Source organism: Mesoplodon densirostris, chromosome 2 (genome assembly GCF_025265405.1).
Source record: "Mesoplodon densirostris isolate mMesDen1 chromosome 2, mMesDen1 primary haplotype, whole genome shotgun sequence".
Lineage (NCBI taxonomy): Eukaryota > Metazoa > Chordata > Mammalia > Artiodactyla > Ziphiidae > Mesoplodon > Mesoplodon densirostris.
The window spans coordinates 26,457,061-26,483,806 of record NC_082662.1 but is presented as its reverse complement, the minus strand read 5'-3'; the positions used below and the strand labels follow the sequence as shown (position 1 = coordinate 26,483,806).

Sequence of the window (26,746 nt, the reverse complement as noted above, 5' to 3'; positions counted from 1 at the left end):
GTAACACAAGATAAAATATGAAAAGAGCTATATGAAAGGCAAGAACAAAGTGCTACAGAATTCAGAAGGACAGTTCACTTCCAGTTTGGAAGGCACAACACGCATATTTGGGAAAGGTCCCTGCGGGAGGTAGCATTTAAACTAAATCTTGTAAAAGAGCCAAGATTTTCATAGGAAAAGACGGGTGGGGAAGGGATTGCTTTTGTCACTTTCTCTACCAGAAAAGGTGAAGTACATACCAAGGAGGTAGTCTGAGTAGAATGCAGGATATGTGGATAAATATTAAATCGAATAAGACTAGTAAAGTCAATAGGAAGGCCTTGAATACCATACCCTATGGGTTATCATTTTATCCTGTAGACAAAAAGGAGTCCATGAAGGTTCCTAAACTAAGAAGAGTCACAAGACCAGAAGGGTGTTTTAGCAACATTGCTGCAGCAGAATTGGTCATGGTAAGGAGGCTATAGAACAGATTTAGAAGGCTCCTGAAGTAACAACACCTTTACAATTTACAATATTTTCTGACATCTAATACTTCACTGACACTTCACTAACAACATTAATAAATAGTATTATCATATTTTGACATCAAGGAGCCTGAGACTTAGCAAGTTTAAAGACCAAAGAATTAAGTCTTTGTGGGACTATGCTGTGAGAAAAACATACACAAAACAATTTAGGGAAGACATCAGTAACAGGATCACAGTATCCAACAACTGCCGATATAGGAAGGGAAGAAAAGAGTAAGGAACCAAAGATAGGTAAGATTTCTATTTTATGCCCTAGTGTCTGGGCCAATGGTCGCACCATTAACAAAAATGTAGGAAAGGTACACCAGGAAGGGGGAGTGAGTTTGATGCTTGTGGGACACAGTTTAGTAGCTCTCTAAGTTGCTGTTATGAACTGTGGGGTGGGTGGGCAAGGCTGGAGGGAAACTAAGAAATGGGCTAAATTACTTCCTGACCTGGAGGCATTATCAGAAAGGTTTTGTTACTTGCAGCAAACCAGAAGCAGCTTTTAGTATCCTAGAGCCCAGTGACAGGACAGTTCCAAAAACATCATGAAGAAATCAGATTCTTTCCGTCTTCTCGACCCTCACCCTTAGAACTGCCTGCTCTTATCTCTAAATTCTGCCTCATGATCCCAGCATTGTTAATGGCAATTTCAGAGTCAGAAAAGGGATCTTTCCTTTCCAGAGGCAGAACACAGCCCTTAATAGCCCGTATTTTGGTTAGAACCATACTACCTGAGTATTTCCTCTATTTACTAGCTCTGACCTTGCTTAAGTTACTGAACCTCTCTGTGCTTCAGTTTTCTCAACTAGAATGTGAGAATCTGAGAAATAAACGAATTAGTATTACAGTACTTAGTGCCTAGCACATAGCAAGTTCTATGTAAGTGTTCGCTATTATTATAGCTTTCTTATCTCTCTTTTTTTTGAAGCTCTCACACTTTGGTGATAACTGGGTTAAAATATAAACTGGCAAAAAACAACAGAATAAAACTTGGCAAATAAGGAACGCTTTTTCAGAAGTCCTCCAGGCTTCCCTTCACATTCATTAGCCAAAATCTGCATCACACGCCCATACCTAAATCAGTCACTGCCTAGGGAGATAGAATTACAATGATTGGTTTAGTTTATTTCAATCAAGACCTACCCCCTGGGGCTGGGAAGGTGCTGCCAGATTCCTGGTTAGCAGGATGGCAGGAACAGTGATAAAAACAACCGGTGTCTGCCAAGACTAGTCTTGAGAGGCTGTGGTCTCTGCTAGGGAGGGTTAGAGAAAGTAACTTCCAGAGCTGTAAGCCTCACCCCCACAGGGTTCCTAAGAGCAATGAAATCACTGCAAAGGTCTGTTAAGGCTAGTGAAGTTTGGCACAGGAGAAAAAGTATAGGATATAGGCCAGAGCTCGAGGAGCGTACTCTTGAGAGGCAGTGAAACACAGCAGGTTCTAGATTCATGGAGGTGTGACGCAGGCCATGTTAGTGTCCCCAGCCCTAGGGTCTAGATCACCAGCCTTGGACTTAATCACCTAATCTTCTCAAAGCCTGTTTACTCATTTATAAATGGGGATAACCCAAATTATCTCGGATTTGATGTTAGGATTAAACGTAAGGATACATTTCACCCCTGTAGTATAAGGATCAGAGAAAAAACAAAAATAACCAACCCACACACAAAAACCCCCAAAACAAAAACCCCAATGGCCTGGTGTTCAGAAAGACAAGGTGCAAGGCGCGATGGGGGTGGCGGGGAGGTACCTAAAATGGAGTTGCAGAGAAGAGGGGAGGCTGCCTGACTCTAGACTAAAACTCCCCTTCAGGACCCTGGTCAGGTTCTGTCGCTCTATTGAAGAACTTTCATTTCAAAGTTTACCAGAAAAGGACTAAATTTACTCACACCTGAAGTCTTCTTAGAGGTGTATGTGCAGCAAAATGGGTAAGAATCTCACTTCTGGCTTTGCTGTAACTAACTGTGTTATATTCTCTGAGGCAGTTTCCCCACCTGTAAAACCTGAGTAAATCGCTGTCAAATTTATTTCACTGGGCTTAATAAACTAAATATTAGCCCCTTCCCTTTGAGGCAGCAGTGTTCCTGGAACTGAAGGCCAACACAAGATCTGTAACATAAAAGCCCCTCAAGTTTTCATTGATATATAAAATTGCAGCCTATCAGTCTTAATGGAGGATTCTGGAAACCAGAGTGCTTAAAGGAAAGGAACAAACATTACTGAAAACATTATTGAAGGTGGAAAAGAATCTGTTCTTATATTTATAGAGCCCTTACTAGTCTCCAAACACTGGGGTATCTTATTTAATTCTCAAACACCTTGATAACCCTGCCCCCTCCCCTCTTTATAGAGACGAGGAAAGGAAGGCTCAGAAAGGAAGGAAAATAACATTTATCGTGGACTGTGCTGGATGTTTTCCATATGCATCACTGCATCTGACATTTAAGTGACTTCTCTGGATGAGAGCTAGGAAGTAGCAGGCAGGATTATAATACCAGATCTGATTCTAAAGTCATTGCCATGCAGCTCAAGGGAGTAATTTATGTTTCCTCAGGATCAGGTTTCTTACAAAACTCAATCCCAGAATCTCAATCCCCACCCCCAACACACCCACAATAGTTGGGGTTAGCAATTCACTTTGGAGTTTTCCAGTTTCTTTCAGATTAAAGATTTCAAAGTGGGCCCACTAGCAAAAATACAAGACACTTTTACAACTCTGCCTAGGATTAAAAGCTTTCTTTCCCCCTTTTCCAGCCCAATCACTTGGGGGCCAGGCCATAAAGAACAACAGCTATAAACTAGGGCTCTGGAGCGATCAACCTGGTTTAAGCCACTGACTGTGTGACTTTGGGTAAGTTACTTTACCTCCCTAAGCCTCAGTTTCCTTATCTGTAAAATAGGGATAACAGCAGTATCTATCTCAATAAATACGTTGTGCATATTAAATAAAACGTGACATGTAAAGCAATCAGAGCAATGCCTGCACACAGGAAGAGCTCAGCAAATTTAACAGTTCTCATTGCTGGAGAAGAAGTACCACTGATGGTTCTGTCCCTAAGTCCAAAGACTCCGCCATCGTATTCTCTCTGAGCACAGGCCTTGCTACCTGGAGTCCCTTTAGAAAGAGCAACAGGTCGCTCCTTTTCTCCTAACCAGGGCCAGGCCAAGAAACCTAAAGCCCCCGACCTATACATGACTACGAGATCTTGGCACTGGTTTTCTACCACTACGAAGGCTGTCACTCTGAATCCAACCGAACCACCCCATTTCCGCCTCGGCTCGGGAAGTTCTCCCGGCCTTCAGCGGCCCAGGCTGCCTTCGGCATGGCTGCCCCTGGTTACAGGCCTGGAGCTGGCTCGCCTGGCGTCCCTTCGCCAGAGAACTCTTTCTGCGACGTAGGGAGGATTTCCCTGAGTTCAGGGGAACCAGTGAATCCAGTTAAGAGGCGCGTGGGTCAGACACACGCCGGAGAGGGTTGCCTTAAACGCCTCCCGGGCCTGCCACCGGGAGCCCGGCCCAGACCGGAGGGTCAGCCCCTTTCTAATCTCCGGGAACGCGTGGGGTCCGGCCCAGGGCCACCACGTGGGGGCTCCAGGAGTGGCAAGGTGTTCCCGAAACCAGCCCCCAAAGACTGCTCCCCGCTTGGGCCCTAACCTGGCCCCAAACTGGCCTGAGCGGCGCTCCCGGCCTGGCTTCTCCCCCCAAACCTATTTGGAGGAGATTCAGACATCATCTGCAGACTGCAGACAGGCTCTCGCCAGACTCCAAGCCCCGAGACTGCCTCAGCCCGAGTCCCCAGTTGCCTGGTTTCCTTACTCACCCATCGCGGCTCCGCTCGCTCCTACTTGGCGGCGGCAGCGGCGGCAGCTTCGGCGGCAGCTTCAGCAGACAATATGGCGGATCTGCAGGACGGCAGCCCGAAACGGACAAACAACTTAACATTCAATCCCGGGAAGAAACGCGCTTTCGGCCCCACCGCCTAGTTCACAGCGCCGACCGCATTTAAAGAGACCGCAGCTACTAAAGGCGGGGAATAAGGATGGAATATGAAAGGAGTGGGTGGAGAAAAACTGGGAGGGATACCTACTAAAGAAAGTTAAGTGTGCGTAGGATTTCTCAGCTTTTTCTGCTGTTTCCTTTTTGTAGTGAGGTCTTCTCCCCTAGAAACTTTTTCTTCCAGAAAGGTATTCCTTCCTTTTGTAGTTAAAACCACCCATAGACCCTGAGCTGGATATGAATAAGGAGTCATCTGGAAAGGTGAAGTGACTTGCTCAAGGATATAGCGATAAGGAAAGGAAGAAGTCTAGAGTAAACCCGATTACAATCTTATTGGGAGATAAAAAGTAGAAAAATAATGAGACCGGTGCAGTGCTTTATAGTTGACAGAGCTATTTCATTAATCCTTACTGCAAGCTCTCTGAGGGCACAAGTCGGTTCTATAGTGTTCATCACTGATCTCCAGCACCCAGCACAGCATCTGGCACGTGGTAGTTGCTCCATGAATAATTGTTGAATGAATAAACAAACGAATGAACAGATCTGTGAGTTACACAAAAAAAGGGATATGATCTCCCTTTTTAGAGATGAGGAAATTGAGGCTCTGAGGTTCATGCGTCTTTTTTTTTTTTTTTAATATTTATTTATTTTGGCTGTGCCAGGTCCTTAATTGCAGCACGCGGGATCTTTAGTTGGGGCATGTGGGCTTCTTAGTTGCAGCATGTGGACTTCTTAGTTGCGGCATGCGACATCTAGTTCCCCGACCAGGGATCGAACCCACGTCCCCTGCATTAGAAGGCGGATTCTTAACTACTGGACCACCAGGGAAGTCCTGTCGTCGTGTGTCTTTTGAATCATGGTATACATTAGACCTCCCTTTCTGCATAATAGGATTCGTCCTTCTGTCCCCCACCTCAACACACAGAGGAAGGCTATGTCTTCAAGTCACTGGTCCCAAGAGGGAGCTATCTTTTGGAAGCCCAGGTCCTGTCGTAACAAATTGCCACCTCTAGTTGTGTACCTGGCCCACTGAGGGAAACAACTCTAAAAGCTAATTCTAGGGCTCAGGGTCAGGAAGGGGAGCGTTATCTTTCTCTTCCTACTGCCACTGCTCAAGGTCAGACCTCTTCATTCTCTGTTGGTCTATTTTACCTGCCTCCTCACTGGTGTGCCTCCAGGTTCTCCCACTTGCACCCATTACCTCTTTAAAAGCAGAGACCTTGTCATGTCCTCTGCTTAGTGATTTCCTACTAACGGCCTTAGGTAATGCCCAAACATTTCAATCTGACCGTTAGGCTGGTCCTTACTGGCTTCTTGGGCTACTCTCTACCAGGTAACCCAGGCTCCATCCATATCTGGGGAACCACATTCCCCCAAATATGCTCCTATCTTCTTTCGTGCCTTTGCATATGTTCTTTCCTCTGCTTGGAATGCAATGCCCTCCCTTCCCCCTTGACTATGAGGTGAACTACTCACTTTCAAGACCGAATACAATTTCCACCTTCTTGAAAAAGCCTGTCTTTCCAGACAGAGTCAGACTATCTGTCCTTTCTGCTCCCCGGTGCCCTGGACACACATTTTCCTCAGCAACTGGCAATCTAGGTTGTTCACAAGGTGTCTCTCTCTCCTGGTTGTCTAAGAAGGGACGGTATCTTCCTCATCTTTGTTTCTGTCCCAGTGCCTGGCACAATGCCTGCCTCAGCAGAGGTACCACAAACATTTGCTGCAGTGTCTGCCTCCTGTACACCACCATTGGAGCATCTGCATAACTTGCAGCCAAACAAGGGCTCAGGGGACACGGGCAGACTAGATGAATGGCTATGACCGTGTCTCCTCTCCTGCCAGCCCCTGCGCCCTCCATCCTATGCTCCACAGAAGCCAGGTGGCCTTCCAAGCGGCTTTGTTTCCATTCAAGCCCTTGGCCTTGCTCACACACCCTCCCTAGCCTAGAGCCATAGGTCCTCCCTGATCCAGTCCCTGCAGACCTTTCCAGATCCAACCCACCTCCCCCCAACTTTCCTTATCTTTCTTGCTCTAGGAACCACTTTCTGCTTACCTTCTCCAAGTACCCCAGAATGCTACTGCTCGGCTTGAAGCGCCTTTACCCCTTCCTGTCCACCTAGGAAGCGGCCGATACAACTCAGACTATCCCCTTCTCCAAGAAGTCCAGAGAGCATTAAATGTTCTCTCCCCAGTGCTATTATGTACCTTGTAACTGTTATACCCCTCTCAGTGTAGTGACTTGTTTGTTTCTGTGTCTTGGCATCTTCATCTACCTCGGCATCTGACACAGAGCAGGGTCTCAGTGACTGCGTGCTGGGAATCAGTACATCGCATTCTGCTGGGATAGTAGTGTTATCTTTCAGAGGGTTTTGGGACCCAGCACTACCACTTCTTAGCTGTGTTACCTTGGGCAAGTCATGATAGATAGCTCCCTGAGCTCCTGTTTTCATCTATAGGAGTGACAGCACCTACCTCCTAGGGTTGTCATAAAAACTGGATTAAGACAAGGCCTGTAATACACGTAGAGCAGCCTCTGGCACACTGCGAACATTCAGCCAGCAGCAGCTACTATGCTACGGTGACCTCGGGTGTCTCATCTTTTCTCCACCGGAGAAGGCAGAGCTCACAGGGGCCCCAGAAGCCACACATGGGGTGTCCTGGCCAAGAATCCCACACCTCTGCTCTCTGCCTGACAGGCAAGAAAAGGAGAAAGAAATACAGGACACAGGCTTATTGGGAGTATAAAAATAGGACTTTTTTTTTCTCCTCATAATCACATCAATTATCAAAGAAAGAAACAGTATGTAACAAAAATACAAAGCTCTGGTGGATTTTTTTTTGTCTGTTTTTGTTTTTTTTTGCCCCTCACCCATCCCTCCCCAACAGCTGCTTCCCAGGGAGCCCCTGGCTGAAGCCTGGATGCTGTCCCTGGGTTGCCCTGGGGCTCAGGAGAACCGGTGGTCTAGGTCCCTCTGGGGGTTGACCGAGTACGAGTAGGCCTTGCCCAATACCAGGCGGTCTCGCAGCAGCTTGAAGAAGGCGTAGTAGTTGCTGAAGAGGATGAGTGCCAGTGAGATGGTCTGGTGCCACTTATCAGAGGACATTAACGAGTAGAGCTGGTAGACGATGACCGCGCCCTCCAGCAGCAGAAGGATGTTGAGGATCCGCAGGGGTTTGCTGAAAAAGAACTGCCCAGGAAGGAGTAGGCATGGACTGGAAAGGGGGCTCCAGAAACCTGCCTCTGGGAAGGGGGTTCTGGGTAGGCCAGGGAAGGGGTCAAGCTCTCGGGGCCCCATGCAGACTTGGGTGGGGAAGAAGACTTCATAGGGTTGGGCGTGGACCTTGCCATCTCTCTGCCTTTGTTTGTGGTGTTGCTTCTGTCAAGACTACTGCTTCCCACAGAAGCTGTTTAAGATCCGGATCAAAAAAAACAAACAAAAAAAAGATCCGGATCAACTTCCACCTCCTCCCAGAAACTTTTCTTGAGAAGTCCTGCTTGTTCTCTCAAACTTTTGTTGGTCGAAAACCAACACCTTATTATATGTGACTTCCTGGATACTGTCAGGCCTGAACAAAGCAGAATCTTATGACAGAGGCATGGAAAGTTATTATAGACTATAAAGCCTGAGTCATTTACTATTTCATGTGTAGCATCCCCCGCTAGGCTAGAAGCTTCCAGGGGACACAGAGACGCATCACTCTTACCTGGTGTCTAAAGGGCAAGGTAGAGTGTAGAGACTAAGAAAATTTTTCTGGTCAGTTTAAAAGAATGATCGATGCCCAGGGATCTTGATTCTGCAAGGGCCAAGGTACCTAAACCTCAAGAGCTGATTATAGGATAGCAGGAGAAGTGCCAGGAAACAGGAGTCTGAGAGACCAGCACGCCAGGCTCAGCTCTGCACCTGACAGGCTGTAGGACCTTGGGCAAGTCCCTTCCCTGTCTGAACCTCAGGTTTCTCTACTGGGAAAGAAGAGGTTAGCCCAGATCAATGATTCCTCAAACTGTGTTCCTCAGAGCCCCAGGTTCCAGGAGGTCTTTTAGGGGCTACCACAGTGGTAAGCAGGAAGTGAGGGGAGTTCTAACCCTTTCAAACAGAGCAGCGCCATGAGGTCCTACATACTGAACTTTAGTTTGACTGAGTTGGAAAAAAGGATTTTGACAGTAAAATTAGTAAATAAAATGGAAACCACCAGCCCAGATGATTTTGAGCAGCCCTTTCCATAGTACTGACTCCGTGAGCCATTACCATTAGTTCCCAAGTTTCCCAGTAAGGCACCCTTGGAACAAGTTAAACTCTCTAAGCTGATTTCAGTACCTGAAAACCAGGACAGCCCTGGTATTTCTTTCATACACAAGGTTCTGGTGAAGACTGAATAGGAGGGTGCATGGGAAGTGTTTACCACACTGCCTGGCACACAGTAAGGAATGATGAGTGTAATTATTTTGACCACCAAGAACCCCTCCTTTTGTTGTATCATCTTTTCTACCTCCACCCAATGTTTTCAAAGATCTGGTACCAAGTGAGCTACAGTTATGAAGGGATCATTTGTATGGCTGTCCTTGGGCTGCCCATGTGCATTGTCTTCTTTTGGATTTGGGAAATATTGAAAATAGCCGCCTCTTGCTATGACATCACCTTCCTGCCCAGCTGATCCTCCTGCCCTCTAGATCAGGCCCCACCCCTCCTTCCCAGGGGAGGAGACTCACGTGGAACCGGAAGTGGGAGACATCGGAGGGGACAGCCACGTTGTAGTGGCCCACTGCTTTGTAGACGTTCTTGCTGTGCTTCACCAGCACGCCCTGGGGCCACATGCATTCTTCAGTCCACCTGGAGGCACAGCCCGACAAAACCCCCTTATGCCCAGCTCACCCACACAAGGGGACGTGAGAAGACTGGGCACGGGGTGATCACCAGGGCTCTACTCCCATTTCTATCACTTAGACACAGTGACTTTCCTTTTCTGGGTCTTAGTTGCCTTTTCTGTAAAATGGGTAAGAGCTGTAAGAAATTCACTGCACTGGGAGTCGGAAGGTTTAGGGCTGACATCCATTGTCTCTAGGGATTTCAAGAAAACCTTTTTCCCTCCCTGGGGTCATTTTCTTCATCTAGCCTCCCATCAGTCTCACTTCTAGCCTCCCAGCAGTCCACCACACAGCTGCCCAAGTGGTCTTTGTGAAACACCAAGCCAAGCCTGACTAGTCTCTCCTCAAAACCCTTTGAAGGCTTTCCGGTGCCCCTGGAGTCAAGTCCCCAATGATGTGTTATGGCCTCCGAGTCCCAGTGTGGCCTTCCATGACCCCCACCACATAGCGCCTGCTCAAGCCACCCAGAACTGCCTCTAGTTCCTCCAGCACACCTGACTGCTCCTGTCTCTTCATGAGGTGCCCGCTCCGGCTGGACTGCTCTTCCAGATGCCCTATCCCACAGAGTTCAGCATCTTTTAAGTGCTCCCTGAATCTCCTGCTACTGGTCCACTTTCCCCAATGTGTTGTCACTTATTTATTTCCCCGTATCCCTCACTAGTCTCAGAGCGCTGAAGGGGAAGGGATGGTGTCCAGTTCATTTCTGTGTCCTCGGAGCATGCCACAAGGCCTGGCACAGAGGCGCCCCAGAGAGCATGTGAATAAGGTTGTGGGACCAGTGTATTTTCTTCCATTGTTCTTTGAGATCTCCCAGGAAACCTAAGGGTCCTGGGCCAGAGGACTGAGAATAACTGTCCACAAGAAGCTCAATCTCATGCTCCTGTCCTGTTGATTCCTTCATTTAAAAAACAGTTACCATGTCATATGCAACAACATGGATGAACCTCACAAACAATATGCTGAATGAAAGAAGCTGGACCCAAGAAGAATGTCTACTGTATGATTTAATTTACATGAAGCTGTAGAATAGGCAAAACTAACCTATGGTGAAATGAAATGAAAAGATGGTTGCCAGGGGGAGGGGGTCGTTGGGAAGGGCCATAAGGAAATTTTCTGAGGGGCTGGAAATGTTCTGTATCTTGATGGGGGAAGGGTTACATGGGTGTGTATGTCTTTATCAAAACTCAAAGAATTGTACACTTCAAGATCTGTGAATTTCACTGTATGGAAATTCTACCTTAAAAAAAGCTTACATACAAAAAACACAAAAAATTTGCTGTTGGACCTATCACAAGCCAGGCATTTTGCCAGGAGTGAGATGGCCGAGTGCTTGACAGACAAGGACCCTGACCTCCAGGAGCTTTAGTCTTGGAATGACAGGCAAGTAACTAAGCAAACACAGCAGAGGGGGAGCACAGGCAGGGCAGGGACACTGAACCTATCCCGAGTGGTCAGGAAAGTGTTCCTGGAGGACGCAAAGTGCTAAAGGATGAATAGGAATTAAACAGGAAAAGAAAACTGGAAAGGTCACTCCACGCAAAACATGCATCATAGGCAAAAGCCTGGATACAAAAGTACATACAGGGATGTCCCTGGTGGCGCAGTGGTTAAGAATCCGCCTGTCAATGCAGGGAACACGGGCTTGATCCCTGGGCCAGGAAGATCCCACATGCTGTGGAGCAGCTAAGGCCGTGCGCCACAACTACTGAGCCCATGTGCCACAACTACTGAGCCTGCACTCTAGAGCCCGCGAGCCACAACTACTGAAGCCTGTGCGCTTAGAGCCCATGCTCCGCAACAAGAGAAACCACTGTAATGGGAAGCCCGCGCACCGCAACAAACAGTAGCCCCCGCTCGCCACAACTAGAGAAAGCCTATGCGCAGCAACGAAGACCCAATGCGGCCAAAAAAAAGAACATACAGAATTGGAGGATCCGAAGAGGTTGGGTCTGGCTAGAGCAGAGTATGAGTTGGGGCATGGGAAGAGACGGAGCAGAAAGGCTGGTAGGAGTCAGTTCGTCATGGGAAGCCACGTGAGGGAGCCTGGATCTTACCCGCAGACCATGGTGAGCCATGGGCAGGTTTATCCTCATATTCAGCCATGTACTCTCTTTCTTCTCCCCGCTCCCCTCAGAGCCTTAGGCTAAGCCAAGCCCCACTTCAGCCCATTTGGCAATATCCATCCCCTCTCTGGACCACCTGGACAGAGCCTGAGAGGGACCCTGACTGGCATGCAGGGCCAACATCAGGAGGCTTGGCCTCTGCGGCCTCCCTTTGCATCTCTGTGGGCCTATCTCTACAAACCTGTCCTAGGGGTCTCTTCTCGGCTGGGCCTTGTGCTGGGCCCAAAACTGAGATGTGATTCAGAGATGGTCCCAGCCTTGAGGAGCTTCCAGTCTAATGGGGGGATACAGGCAGGAAAATTAGCATAACTGGGGTAAAAAGACGGTGATGAAGGGCTGTAGAAATGCTAGGCACCAGGAAGGATAGGTCAGGCTGAGGGGAGGACAGCCCAGCCCCTCAGGGCTCCTGAGCAGGGTGACTTCTGCCTCTGCTCTGAGTGCAATGCCATCCTGCAGCTGGGCCTTTGTCACCCCACTCATCCTAACGCTTTGTGTACATGGCTATCACCCGCACCAGACTGTAACTCCTCAAGGGGTCTCGTCTTAGCCATTTCCTCCCTGTGGCTTTTCTTCCCTGGCCAGGGTATGTCATCAACTAACACAGCACCATACCCTGTTACCAGACTGATGTTTCTAAGGCACACCTTGGAATGGGTCCCTCCACTGTTCAAAACCCTCCATAGCTCCCCTCTGCCTATAGGTCAAAGTCCAAGCTCCTTTGTCCAATACACAGCACCAGGCCTGGGACAGCTTAGGTAGAAGTAAATGCTTTCTGAAAGAGTAGATTAGCCAATGATTGGATGGATGAGTGAGTGGAAGGAGGGAAGCAATGAGTGAATGCATGAGCAAATCAGCCAATGAGCAAGTACCTAAGTCAGTGAATGAGAAAGTCAATGAGTCTATGAATTTACCACCTGCCTTCCTCCCATCTTCAAGACACTGCAAGTTACCCAAGGACAGGAGACATGTCCTTCCTGGGCCCTGCCATATCCCACTCTGGCCACAAGGCCTAGCATACAAGACACGCTCAATAACTATTTGCTGATTGAATGAATGAGTTGATGAGCAGGGAGGTGAGTGACTCCAGACACTGACCAGGGTGGGCTGGGGTCAAGCAGAGAAGGGCAGACTCACGGGTGCTGCAGTACATTGGAGCACAGTGCTGGGTCCACCTTCTGCCAGCAGCCCAGGTGGGCAGCGGCCTTATGCAGCAGGTCGCAGTAGCTGGCAGGCAGCAGGTGCTGCATGAGGATCACCGAGGTGCTGATGGACACCAGCAGGAAGAGCTCGCAGGACCAGCGCTTGTCATAGTAATGTGTGTTCTGGGGGCAGCGGGAGGTGGGTGAGACCTTGGATACCCATAATGGCCTCACTCCCTCCCCCATCCCTGATTCCATCTGTCTCGGAGATCAAGACAGCCCTAGAGAGACCTCGGGGTGGCCTGAGACGAAGGACTGAACACCTAACAAAGGTGGCTTAATCATGGGCTTAAACCCTATGCCCACTACTCAGTTTTCTACAAAGAAAAATTGTTCCCACTCTGAGCCAGAGAACAGGCTCTGGGGTTCAACGGAAATGAGTTCAAATCTTGGCTCTGCTGCTTAGTCACTATGTGACCTTGGGCAAGTCATTTCACTTCTCTGGGCTAACTTCCTCATCTGTTAAATGAGGATAAGAGTAACCACCTCTGAGAGGCGTGAGGAGGATTATAATACTCATCAACGTTCTAGCAGGTTGTAGGTGCCCAACGGACATGAAGTCCTCTCAACCCCCAATCATTCAGTGCAGCCCATCCTCAGAGAAATGTGTCAAGCCAGCTGGGGAGGTACCTTCCCACATGGTCATACAAGCCAGAGAGAGAGCACAGGCCTTTGGAGTCACTCAGATCTGGATGAGTCCTGCCTTTCGAACTTAATGACAAAGCAGGACATTGTGACGTGCCTGTGCCAAAACCGCCACACGGAAACACCAAGTCACCGCCTTCCTTTACCAAGTATTACAAACAACAGTGCCACGTCCCCCTCGCTGGCTGGGTGACCTCGTGCAGGCCATGTCCATTCAGCGAGCCTTGTTTCTTCCACTCTAAAATGAAGGCAGTAGTCACTCTGGCCCTCAGGAGCACGTATGGGAATCTCATCAAGAGCAGCAGAGTTATTTATGCGGGCAAAAGGGCTCCTGGGGGGCAGGCAGCAGAGTGAGGCCCCTTCCCTCCCTGGGTCAAGCTACGCACCTTCACAAACCAAACAGGCACAAAGGCCACATAATAGGCGCTTAGCATGGAGCTGACCAGCACCTCCTTCATGCGCCAGTTGAAGTCCATCTTGAGGAACTCCACCTCACTGCGGATGAGGCTGGGCGACAGGCAGCAGGCGTGGGTGGGCATGGCGTCTGGGCCGTACAGCTGCCGCGTGTGCTGCTTCCACGTCTCCCGCAGTGTCAGCAGGTAGTCCCGGCTCCGTGCCAGGCCACTGACAGCCTCCCGGGGACCCATGGAGGCCATGTGACTGAAGAGGTTTGTCTTGCGGAGGTCACAGTTCAGCTGCAGGAACGGAATGTACATCCCAAACCTGCTGGGGAAGACAGTGGTGAGGGCAGGCCTGCCCAAGGGCCAGGATCCCAACTCTTAACCACCAAGGGAATCTTCTTTCCTCCTGGGCTTTAGCTCTCCTGGCTGTTCAGAGGGGAGACTCTACCGGACCCTCTAGCCATCCAGCCTCCCAGCCAATGATCAGTCATTCAACCCATGTATTAGCACTAAGTGCGTGCCAAGCATTGTGCTGAGCGGCAGGTATACAGTAGGAAGCAAGACACAAGTCCCGGCCCTCACACACTATTGCTGCCCAGCAGTAATCATAACAGTCCACATTCACTGGGCACAACCTGTGCTCCAGATACTGTACTAAGTGCTTTACATGCATTCTCTTCTTTTGTTTCTCTTAACCTGTGTTAGGTACTATTAGTTTGTGCCCTTTTCAGCTGAGGAAGCTTTGACTCAGACAGGTGGAGTGGATTCCGAAAGGTCACACAACTAGTAAGGAAGTAATAGAGCTGGGATTCAAATCCAGAACTGTCTGGTACCGGTGATCAAGACAGATACTCAGGGCTTCCCTGGTGGCACAGTGGTTGAGAGTCCGCCTGCCGATGCAGGGGACACGGGTTCGTGCTCCGGTCCGGGAAGATCCCACGTGCCTCAGAGCGGCTGGGCCCGTGAGCCATGGCCGCTGAGCCTGCGCGTCCGGAGCCTGTGCTCCGCAACGGGAGAGGCCACAACAGTGAGAGGCCACAACAGTGAGAGGCCCGTGTACCGCAAAAAAAAAGAAAAAAAAAAAAGACAGATACTCAGCAAATACTACAAGTAATTCATTAATTGAAAATATACATGGTACCACAAAGGAGAGGTAGACATTGTCATGGGTGCACATGGGGGCAGCTCTTTAGCTTGCAGAGGAGGACAGTTCAGGAACAATATTTATTGTGTGTCTATTATGTGCCAGGCACTGAAATGGGCCCTTGAACAGTACAAACCACTTCCCCTGAGGAGTACCCCTAGGTCAGGGCTGGAGCTAATTAGTTAAGAGATGGAGTGTGTGGCTGATATCATTTAAGGAGAAAACTAGACAGACCCATAGCCCAGAAGAGTAGATCATTAAAGTGGGTAAGTGCTAAGCACAGTACATGGAATGTCATGATAGGTGCTCTTGACAGGCATTCCTTGTTTTAGCTTAGGGCCTCTCAATTTCCCCAGGCCCTCAGACATAGCTCCAGAAGGGTCCCTGGGCTGCTGCCAGGAGCCAGAGCCAGTGAGAATGCTACATTTTCTTATCTATAGTAATGTTCTCTTTCTTTATTCTGAACTTCCAGGAAGGGATATATGAGTGTTCTTGGGCACTCATATAATTAGCCTCTTTGGGTTTTTGCTTTCTGGCCTATAAAATGGGAATGCTTCCACTTCTCCTAGGGTAAGGTTCAAGTAAGATAACTTAGAGAATTCTGGTGAAGAGCATAACCTTTGGGGTCAAATAGGCTGGGATTAAAATCCCAGCTCTGCCACTTAATAATGCTGTGATATAGGGCAAGTTATATAATCTCTAGGAGCCTCAGTTTCCTTAACTTGCCTTAAGTTACCTAGCTTGTACTGATTCTCTATGCTCAGTCAGGCATTATGCTAGTGTTTTTATAAATACTCTCTTTTAATCTTTGCAACAATGCCCAGCATGGTGTCTGGCCTAAAGTAGAAGATCAATACAATTTTGTTTAGAAAAGAAAGAGGTCAATGGTTCTATGGGACAGAAAAGAACACTGAAATGGGATTCCCAAAACCTTCTTCAGGGCACTCGGTGGGAATGAGGGCGTGGGGCACCTACATGAACACACAAGGGCTTCAGACTCAACCTTAAGGACAAGTACTTAAGAATCTTCTTGGCTTTGCCACTAAGAAGGACTGCCGATACAATTAAATTATTTGGTAACAGCAAGCAGCTGCTCTGACAGGTCACAAGTTAGAAACAACTTCACATGCAAGATGGCAGATCCTCTTTCATCCTCTCCATCCTAGATGTGACAGTATCAATGTAGAGAGTAAATAAATAAAAGTAGAAAATAAATCCATATCAGCAAAGAGAATGGGAGTGGGGGTTATCAGTACATAAGTGATTCTGACAAATTTAGATAGCAGATGGAAACATGTTGACAGATGAGGAGGTCATCATCTAGAGCAGTGCTGTCCAATAGAAATATGAGAGTCACACATGTAATTTAAAATTTTCTAGAAGCCGCATTAAAAAAAAGAAGAAATTAATTTTAATACTCTATTTTACTTAACCCAATATAGGCACAATATTATCGCTTCAATATATAATCATTATTTATGAATGAGATATTTTACTTTCTTTTTTTTGTACTAAGTCTTCAGAATCCAGTGTACGTTTTACACTAACAGCACATTTCAGTTAAAACTAGCCTATTTCAAATGTTTAATAACAATAGGCAGCTAGAAGTTACTAAACTGGATAGCGTAGGTCTAGAATGTGCCATGAGACAGCGTAGACCCAGAATGTGCCATGAGAGGGTTACAGTGGGGGTAGGAGCTTATCTGCCCAGAGTGACCCAAGAGAGACTGGCTTGAAGTGGGCACATTTGATAGAGGGTAGAAGTGAGAAGCAGGGCTGAACAAATGGGATTAAACACAGATCTGTATTCATTTATGAGTCACTCCCTTTATTCTCCTACAAACCTGACACAATCTGCCCTGAAAGATTCTTCTCTAAAGAAACTGAATAAACTGAGGAGAACTGAGGTCTCTAATGGGGGCACCCTAGAGTAATACCTCCCTCCCCTTTCTGGTCTATGGGTGCCCACAGCCTGACAATTAGCACCTCATTCACTCTTCCTAAAGCAAAGTCTACCAGTCTGGGTGCCCACAGCCTGACAATTAGCACCTCATTCACTCTTCCTAAAGCAAAGTCTACCAGTCAGTGTGCCCTGCCCACATACTTAGAATTCCCAGTCAAACCTCCCATTCACGTATACAATGGCAGAGGGAGAGAAAATGCATTCCAAGCCACTCAGTCCTCCACTCTTAAATGTAAACAGACAACCAAAGAAACTAACTACACTTAGAAAACTAGCAGCATGAAACAGAAAAATTGACCTGGTGGAAAGACAAAATTGAGGGAACATAAGAGATTTTTAAAACAAGAACAGAATGCTATGAGAAAAGAACAATCAGAAATCAAGAAAGAGGACTTAGAGATGAAAAATATGATTGCTGAAAAAAATCTCAATAAAAAATCTGAAAGATGAAGTTGAGAAAATCCCCCTAAAGACAACATAAAAAGAAAGAGAGAGAAAAAGATAGAGAAAGAGAGAGACAGAGTCAGAGAGAGAAAGAAAGAGGAGAGGGAGGGAGAGAGGGATGGAGGGAGAGGAAGAAAGGGAGAAAGATGAAAAGTATAAGGGAAAATATAAGAGAAACAGATGACCAATCTATGAGGTCTACCATGCGACGCAGAGAAGTCCCAGAGAGAACAGAAAAAATGGGAGGGAAGATATTATCAAAGAAATAATAGGAGAAAATTTCCCTGACCTGAAGAAATACACAAATCTCCAGGTTAAAAAAGTCCTAGAGTACTGATAAGATGAATGACAAAAGTTCCATATCAGACACATTCTTGTGAAATTTCAAATAATCAAAAGATAAACAGAATACTCCCAAAAGCTTTCAGAAAGGAAAAAACAAGTCATCCACAAAGTAACTGGAATCAAACTAGCATCAGACTTCTCATTAGAAACATTGGATGCTAGAGACAATGGAGCAACATCTTCAAAATTCTGAGAGAATATGAATTTGAACTTAGAAATCGACATTTGGCCAAACCATCAATCAAGTATGAGGGCAGAATAAAGGCATTTTCAGACATGCAAGGACTAAGACTGTATATACCTCCAATATACCCCTTGTTAAGAAAATTACCTCATAATGCACTTCAGCAAAATAAGGGAGAAAACCAAGAAAGAGGAAGACACAGGATCCAAGAAACAGTGGATCCAACCCAGGAGGGCAGAGAAAGGAAGTCCCAGGCTGAGAGCTGCATAGCAGGCTTAAAGAGCAACCACTCCAGACTGGACCAGGAGGATGGAGGGCTCCAGGAGGGATGTCTTTGGGGGGAAAAATGGACTCCAGGCAACAGGTAGTATGATTGACAGGCTGGATAAACTTGAGGATATGATGAAGGCCCGTCATTCTTTTGTCAACAAGAAAAAAGAAAGGCAATTAGAAACTCCAAGAAAAATAAAAAGCTATATAAGAAAGTTACTATCTAAATATGAAGCAAACTAAAATGTGGCATGGTTTTAAGCAATTGATGGAATATAAGAAAAGAGAAACCATTTGACCTTGACACTAAGAACATTCTTTTTTTTAAGAGGCCCAAGATTATAATTCAGTAAATATAGAGAAGGAATATCATCTATGCACACTACTCGGTCCTACAGTGAATAATATTTTCATACTCATAATAATATCAAGGCCACTTATTGGTTTTTAATTTTTAAAATTAGCCTTAGACAAAGAATGGAAGACTTAAATGTGGCTATATAGGAGAATGTGAATGTCAAGCATGACAATATAAGAGTACAGCTGCCAGGAAGTGATAGGAGGAAGAGGGGAGGAAAAGCCGATGGACAGGGCTCCTAATATTATGTTCTTACATAAAAGGGATTAAGACACTGACTATTGTTGATGGAATAAAAAACATAGGCATACTCATATTATTGAAAAAGAGGCCCAACAGAAAATTAAAAAGAATAACAATTATCAAATACTAGGAACAGTACGGATGGAAGGTGAAGTAAATCTTCATCTGTCAATGCAGGGAATCAATGTATGTGTGCATGTGTGCGTGTGTGTGTGTGTGTGGTATGCTTGTATATGCACAGAACATTCATTTCCAGGATATACAAGAAACCAGAAACATGGTGGTTACCTCTTGTGGTGGTTAGGTTCCCTTCCTTCTAAGAGTAGAAGGGAAACTGGGTAGCTGGGAGACAGGAGTCAAGGGAAGAATTTTTCATTCTACATTCTTTTATCTGTTTTTCAGTTTTAATGATGTGAACCTATTACCCAATTATAAAATCAATAAATAAATGTGTAAAGAAATAAACAAAAGCATAAGGATATTAGAGTTATGGCGGTAACTCAGAGAACACTTAAAACCAGAAACAGTAAAAGAGGTTGCTTTTGAGAAGTGGGACTAAAAATCTGGAGGGTGGGGTTAAAGGCTGTTTCTCATCATAAGCTTTTTTTTTTTTTTTTTTTTTTTTGCCACACGACACCTCGTGGGATCTTAGATCCCTGACTAGGGATCGAACCCGCACCCTCAGCAGTGAAAGCGTGGAGTCCAAACCATTGGACCACCAGAGAATTCCCATCATCAAGTTTTTTAGCACTATTGCATTTGATTTTTTAATGATATACTTGTCTTATGTTAATAAAAATTTAAAGATTAAATAATATAAAATAAAGCAAAATATGAACACTGGGTGATGTCTGAGTAGTAACCAGAAAGTGTCAAATTAAGGCAACTGTTGACATTTCTAATCAGTACAATCTTGGAGGGCCATTTGTTAGTATCTATCAAAAATGTAAAACATACCTTTGGTGCAATAATTCTACTTCTGGGACTCTGTTGTACAGAAATATTGGACAAGTGTGCAAAGATGTATGCAAAAGAATGTTCCCTGCCTCATTGTTTCCAACAGGGAAAAGCTGGAAACAACTCAAAAGTCCACCAACAGAAGACAAACAAAAAAAATTGTGAAAAGTCTATTCAATGGAATACTATGAGGCCATTTAAACAACTGAGGCAGACCCATATATACTGCCATGGGAAAATATCCAAGTTATGTGACTACGTGAACGTGTAATAAATTATACATTATCATGCACAGAGATTAACCCTATTTTTCTGTTTTTAAAAAATGTATATGTGGGCTTCCCTGGTGGCACAGTGGTTGAGAATCTGCCTGTCAATGCAGGGGACACGGGTTCAAGCCCTGGTCTGGGAAGATCCCACCTGCCATGGAGCAACTAAGCCGTGAGCCACAACTACTGAGCCTGCGCGTCTGGAGCCCGTGCTCCGAAACAAGAGAGGCCGCGACAGTGAGAGGCCCACGCACCGCGATGAAGAGTGGCCCCCGCTCGCCGCAACTAGAGAAAGCCCTCACACAGAAACGAAGACCCAACACAGCCAAAAATAAATAAATAAATAAATAAAAAATTTTTAAAAATGTATATGTGAGGGTACTTGCACAGAAAAAATTTAGAAGGACATGCTGCAAGATAATGGTTTGCTGGAGGACTGAGATTATGTGGGACTTCCATTTTCTATGTTAAAATCTTCTGTAAAGTTTAATATTGTTACATGACACATGTATCACTCTTATAATTAAAAACTAGTTATAACTAAAGCAAGTGTGATTGGGCTCCTACCATGACAGTGACCTTTTGATCACGCAGGGGAGAGATGAGTGTCCAGCTCTGAAGCTTCCCAGGGAACAGAGGTAACCCAGCCTGAGGAAGTTCATGACTCAGAAAGCCCAGGGGTTGGGAAATTACTGTTAATGCCCAGAAACAGCCAGAGTGGACATCTTGCCAAAGCTCTCCCCAATTCTAGTCCAGAAAGGGGCAGGCCTGTGCTCCTCCCAGACACTATCTTTCCTCCTCAACAATCTGGGTTCTGGCAAGACGGAGGAAGTGAGTGAGCAAAGCAGACACACAGACGGACATACAGATATGCATGTGAAGATACACACACACACACACACACACATACACACACACACACACATGCTTCACGCACAGACACCCACACAGAAACATGCACGCACCCCGGTGCTTGCAAGCATACAGACCTGGGGGGAGGCACCGAGAGACTACATAAACACTAAGATATGCAAAGAGACAGAGAAAGAGAAAGAACCAGAGAGAGAGGAAAGAGAGAGGAAGATGAAGCCCGTGCATACCCCCTCAGAAGCTGTGGGATATACACTCAGATCTGAGTCCCCTTCTGACCTCCCCCTTGAGGGCACCTTGGGGAAATTATGCCTGCCGTCTCAGTTTCTGCTCCTTCAAAAGAAGGCTAATCGTCCTGATCTCAGGACGATATTGTCAGACAATGTGAGAGAGTACTGTTGCTGCCTGCCTGTGAGTCTACTGGGTAGTGGAGGCCCAGTGCCCAGCCACACTCAGGGCAGAGGCCAGGAACAGGTGCTGGGCAGTGAGGGGGTGGAGTGAGGGGTACTCACGGATAGCAGAGGAACAGGAGGTTCAGGAAGGAGTAGGTCCTGAAGAGGTGGATGAGGGAGCGGCACAGACTCCAGCCTGTTGCCGTGAGAACGGTGAAGCGGGTGAGGAACAGCATGATGGAGCGAAAGAGGGAGACCTTCCCCCTCTGAGAAGCCTGGGTCAGGGCGAGATAGGATGGGATGGGGCCTTGGATGGAGGTCATGGGGGCTGTGCCCAAATCCCTCCCAGGATGACCCGTGATCCCGCCCGGGGAAACGTGGGGCAGCAGGCTGGGCAGAACCTGGCAAGGTGAATCCTTTCCCTCGACGCCCAGGAAACTCCAAGAGCCGATGGGATGTAATACTCTTCAACCAAGTTCAAAGGGAGCCCCAAGGAAATGCCTCAGGGTTGAAGGGCTGGGCACACCTCCTTGGTACCCCCATGGGTAAAGGGGAGTCCCAGAGTTCCCCGGCCAGCCTCTGGGACCCAATCACCTCCTTCACGATGGACCCAATGAAGCGGCGGCCCAGAACAATGGTGGTCACCATCAGCAAGTTGAAGTCGATCAGGTGGAAATTCTGTCAGGGGGCAGAGGCTGGGGGTCACGTGGGCCCCCTGCCCGTGTACGGGCTTTTCGCATACCCACCTCCCCCTGCCCAGTCCTTTCCATCAGGACTGTCCCCACTCTCTGACCTTCATAGGCCTCCAGCTGAGTCAGACCAGGAAAATACCTAGAGGAGTAGAACAGGACCCAGAGGAGGAAAGTGGGACAGTCCCTGGAGACAAGAGAGTGGTGTGTGAGCCCTCTTGCTCTGATCACCCATGCCCCTGCCCCTGCACCTCTCCTTCTGCACAGAGCTCTTTCCTCTCCTTGAAATAGCCATGTATGCCTGTGACTCACCTCCCCCACAGGACTTAAGACTCTGTGCTCCTTTAGACAAAATCTGAGTCAGATTCATCTCTGCTACCATTACACTGTGTAGTGTGGTGCTGAGCACACTAGGGGTGAGCGTTCAGGAATCATCAGTTTCCTGTTCTTTTTATACCTCTCATGCCCAGCATGAGGCCAAACACACAGGGTTCTGCGTAAGCTATGCTAAACTAAAACCAAACATGTCACTCTCACACACACACACACACACACACACACACACACACACACACACAGCGGGTCCTAGCTGGGCACCTACCAGGGAGGTGTGGGAGGGCGGGTGGGAGGGCGGATACCACCACACTGTCTTGTAGATGTTGATGTAGTGGACGAAGAGGGCTATGAGCTGGCAGAAGAAGAGCTGCAACTCAAACAGAATGCTGGCCTGGACTGGCAGCTCAGGGATCTTGCAGTGCTGCAGGGGCACGACCGTCTGGGTGGCCAGTGGGGGGCTGGAGAGGCCCGTCCCAGAACTGCTCCTGGGGGTGGGAGGGAACAACATCAAGAGCTGACCTGAGAACCCTACCAAGAAGCAGTTCTGGGGCACAGGATTGCGGAGCAGGACCAGAAAAGCAGCTCAGGGCAGGGATGGAGTCCTCCTAATCCTGCCTGTCAGACAAAGGAGCTGACAGAGCCTTTTCCTATTCATAAGCTGATTCAGTCTTTCCAACATTCCCCAGGAAGGAAAGAATTATTAGGTCCATTTTACAGATGAAGAAAAGGAGGCCCAGAGAGGGGAGACAACTTGTCCAAGCCACCAGCAAATCAGAAGCAGAACTGTAACTGGAATCCAGGCCTTCGGGTTTATTACATTATGTCCCACTGCATCTGTCCCACTGACCACCCTCTGGGACTTTTCTGCTGCTCCCCACCCTTTAAGCCCCCCATCTGGCATCTAGGGAATCACACCCTAGAGCCCAGTCAGGGAGAGCTTTGTCCAGATTGCTCCTGAGAGCACACAGTGAGGCACAAAACACAGAAAGTAGTTTACCTGGTGCGGGAACGGACACTGGTGACTGATGCGTTGGAAGTGTGGCCCCCACCTGAGCCCCCAGAGGATCCTGGCTCACAGAGTGGATTTCGACAGTAGGATGTCCTGTTGGGACCTCTTCGTCCTCCTGCAGGGCTCGACATAAGGTAGATCCTCAAGCCAGAGGGCATATGTCAAGGACAACAGCAATGATACTCGCTGCCAGTTACCTGCTGTCTCATTTTGTCACTCAGTTAGAGACCCATGATCTGGCCCCTGCCCACCTCTTCCAACTTATCTCCTACCATTCCCTGCCTCGGCCCCATGCTTCAGCCAGCCTGGCCTTTCTCTCTTTGAGCAAACCAAGCTTACTGCTACCTTCTGCACTTGCTGTACTCTCTGGAGAGCCATTCCCTGCCATTTTGTAAGTATCTGCCCCCATAACTCTCTATCTTATTTCTATATTTTTTCACAATTCACTCTTCATCTTATTCATTTGTTAACATATTTACTGTCTATCTTTCCCACTGGAATGGAAGGCCAGTGAGGTCACTATCCTGATCTGTCCTTTTCACTGTTGTATCCCCTCCTCCTACCACAGTGCCCAGCATGAAGTAAGTGCTCAATAACTGTTGATGAGGGAATGAATCCAGAAAGGTTCCACAGATTGGTAAACTCAGTTTACATTGTATCACAGGTAGTCTGGGGGTCTGGGTCCTGCGCTCTTAGCGCTGGTGTACACTGCTCCTTTCAGATACTACAACTCCCTGTAGGCTTACAACTATGGGCACCCTTGAAGTTTTTTCTCCAGGACCCAAGATCCAGCTTAGTGGGCAACCTGGACTCTCACGGTCAGGACCAGGGCCTGAGCACAGTGTCAAGGGAGGATGGTGTGGTTGTGAACCCAAAACTTGGACCTGCAACCTCTTTTCTCTAGGCTTAGCAGTCTAGCCCAAGCTCCCAGGCACCACCCTGCACAAAAGTCCTGCACAAAGCTCCAAGGCACCACCCCAGTCCCAGTCAAAGTTATAGCCTTGTTCATACCTCCTCATGGCAGCAGAGCAGCCTCCACACACACACACCCCTTGCCCTAGCTTCTCAGCCTGGAAGCTTTTCCCACACGTCTCGGAAAAGTTCTTGTCCGGGAGCTCTGCCCCAAACAGCCCCCAGCCCCAAAGCTCTGTTCATGCACTACTGTACCTGGCTTGGAAAACCCCACACAGGCACCCTCAGTCCAGATGCTCTGCCCACACCCACTCTCCTCTGTTTAGAAGCTCTGCACCCACATGAAGCCCCTCAGCCCAGAAGCCCCGCCTACACACAATTGTCAGCTCATAAAACCCGCCCACAAGCCAATAAAAGCTCTCTCTGCCCAGAAGCCTGGCTACAGAGTGGGCTCCCTTCTTCCGGAAGGTCTCCTTCCCGGCCCACCTCGCCAGTACAAAGCCCCTACTGCCCAGAAAGTTTGCCCCTGCACCGGGGCCTACAGCTCAGGAGCTCCGCCCTTAGCACTAAGGCCACGCCCGCCGCTAAGCCTCGGCCCGCTCTAGGCCAGAAGAGTGGGTCCTCACCAAAGCCCCCAGGGAGCCTCAGCATTTGGAAGCCCCTCCCACCGCTCCGATGTCCCGCCCCCACAACAGAAGCCCCACCCGCAAAACGACAGGAGGGGGCGGGGTCCCTCTACGCCCACATCCCCTCCCCCTCCCCTCGCCGGGATCCTGTCCGCGTGGGGGAGCAATCAGCAGCTTGGCCGTCCTAACCCCCGAGCCCGCCCGTTCCCGGGCCGAGTTGGACCCGCGCCGCTCACCCATCTCCTCCCCCCGGCGCTCTCCGCTTCGCCGCCGCAGCTCCAGCGGGCAATATGTCGGAGGCGACGGCGGCCGGGAGAGGACTAACCGCCGCAGCCCAGTCCCCTGGTATCAGCTGCGCGCTCCCGCCTCGCCGCCAAATTTGCATACAAGGCGGGCTAGAAGCTGGGGGCGCGCTTCTTAAAGGGGCCGCTCGGACCAAGGCAGTCCCGCCCGCTCTTTGTCTCGCGGTCCCCCACGCCTTTCCTGCAGCTGCTGCTGAAAAACCCGAGAGGGAGGGGAACCCACCTCCTGCTCTTACCTTGCGTGCCTTCTCCCAGCACCTCTTCAGGGCCGAGGGAGGGGGCCGGAATAGCCTCTTGGTTCCTGCATCCATGAGTGGTCCTCCGGCGCCTCAAGCTCATCGCGTCCCAAGTTGGGCTTTCATCTTTTCTCTTTGGCCTTATTGCTCTTAGGTCCACCCCAATCAAAACCTGGGAGTTATTTCCCCATTTCCTTCTACCTCCACATCCAATCTTCCACCTATTATTGCTGACCCTAAGTCCTAATTATTTATCACATCTGACCCTATCCTTCTTCCACCATCTTAGTTCAATTCCTGATTCTGACATTTCCAAGACTTGAAATCCTGTTTCTTGCTCTTTACTGGTAATATTCACCTTATAGGCCTTGGTGGCCTATAAGGTGAAATAATGCATGTAGAACAGAGTCTGTTTTTGTTTTTTTCAGAGTCTGTTTTAATTAATGTTCGCTGTCATTACTATTATGATATATGGCAAGCACTTAACACAGAGGAAGCACTCGATAAATGAGCTGCTACTAGTAACCGTTATGATTTCTTCCCTCATAAGACCTATAAGATATCTCAATCCTCTGGTACCTCTGTTACTTAGCACAGTCTTTGGCACATAATAGACAACAAGAGTCAGTTAATTAAATGATTTAGTAGATATTTAATTAATAGATACTCACTGAGCTTACAGTTAAATGGGAGGAGATGGATAAAAAAAATTAGTAAATTCTGCAGTATGTTAGAAGGGAATGATTACTGTGGAGGAAAACAGGAAAGGGGGATGGGAGGTTGCAATTTTAAACAGGGTAGTCAGTAGGCTTCATTGAGAAGGTGACTTTTGAACAAACACTTGAAGGAAATGAGTGAGTCAGTCATGCAGATATCTGGAGAAAGGGGGCAGTCCAGGCAGAGGGGAAAAGTCATTGGAAGGGCCCTTAGGTAAAAGCATGGCTGGTGTGTTTAAGAAACAGCAAGGAGGCCAGTGTGGCTTGGAATGGAATAGACATGAGAGTCAGACATGAGAAGGAATGGACGTGTGGCTTTTACTCTGAATGAGGTGGGAGCTATTGGAGGGTTTGTACATCCATTTTTAAAAATAAATAAATAAATAAATAATTATTGGCTGCATTGGGTCTCCATTGCCATGTGTGACCTTCTCATTGCGGTGGCTTCTCTTGTCGCAGAGCACAGGCTCTAGGCTCACAGGCTTAGTAGTTGTGGAGCATGGGCTTTGTTGCCCCGTGGTATGTGGGAACTTCCCGGTGCAGGGCTCGAACCAGTGTCTCCTGCATTGGCAGGCGGATTCTTAACCACTGCACCACCAGGGAAGCCACCTGAACTTCCTTTTTTTTTTTTTTCTGCGGTACGCGGGCCTCTCACTGTTGTGGCCTCTCCCGTTGCAGAGCACAGGCTCCGGACGTGCAGGCTCAGCGGCCATGGCTCACGGGCCCAGCCCCTTCGC

At 47.9% G+C, this 26,746-nt stretch overlaps 2 protein-coding genes across 6 annotated transcripts in view; both read right to left on the bottom strand.

Annotated features, from left to right (window-relative positions):
• Window positions 1-4,421, bottom strand: part of KPNA6 (karyopherin subunit alpha 6) — a 51,715-nt gene extending 47,294 nt beyond the window's left edge. The window contains exon 1 of the mRNA XM_060089383.1: window positions 4,334-4,421. Coding sequence (XP_059945366.1) covers window positions 4,334-4,337 — 4 coding nt within the window. The 5' untranslated portion in view covers window positions 4,338-4,421. The remainder of the gene's footprint in view (window positions 1-4,333) is intronic.
• Window positions 4,422-7,268: 2,847 nt separating this feature from the next.
• On the bottom strand, window positions 7,269-25,105 carry TMEM39B (transmembrane protein 39B). Of its 5 annotated transcripts, XM_060089379.1 has the most exons (9): window positions 24,992-25,105; window positions 23,206-23,332; window positions 22,474-22,693; window positions 21,778-21,861; window positions 21,304-21,458; window positions 13,730-14,066; window positions 12,634-12,821; window positions 9,221-9,341; window positions 7,269-7,700 (listed from the first exon to the last, which is right to left on the bottom strand). In XM_060089379.1, exons 1-9 carry the CDS (start codon window positions 24,993-24,995, stop codon window positions 7,458-7,460), a joined length of 1,479 nt encoding a protein of 492 aa, XP_059945362.1. In that variant the 5' UTR covers window positions 24,996-25,105; the 3' UTR covers window positions 7,269-7,457. The 5 variants fall into 5 exon arrangements, with proteins under 5 accessions (XP_059945362.1, XP_059945361.1, XP_059945363.1 ...); XM_060089378.1 differs by lacking the exon at window positions 24,992-25,105 and having other exon boundaries at window positions 23,206-23,390; XM_060089380.1 differs by lacking the exons at window positions 23,206-23,332; window positions 24,992-25,105 and adding an exon at window positions 21,977-22,059 and having other exon boundaries at window positions 22,474-22,563.
• Between the last annotated feature and the right edge of the window lie 1,641 nt (window positions 25,106-26,746).

Coding starts and splice junctions, on each gene's coding strand:
- TMEM39B (XM_060089378.1), bottom strand. CDS start 23,375: ATGCCCTCTGGCTTGAGGATCTACCTTATGTCGAGCCCTGCAGGAGGA. Junction 21,862..22,473: donor CGCCCTCCCACACCTCCCTG/GTAGGTGCCCAG, acceptor GCCCCCTGACAG/AATTTCCACCTGATCGACTT. Junction 7,701..9,220: donor TCTCCCACTTCCGGTTCCAC/GTGAGTCTCCTC, acceptor CTTCCTGGGCAG/TTCTTTTTCAGCAAACCCCT.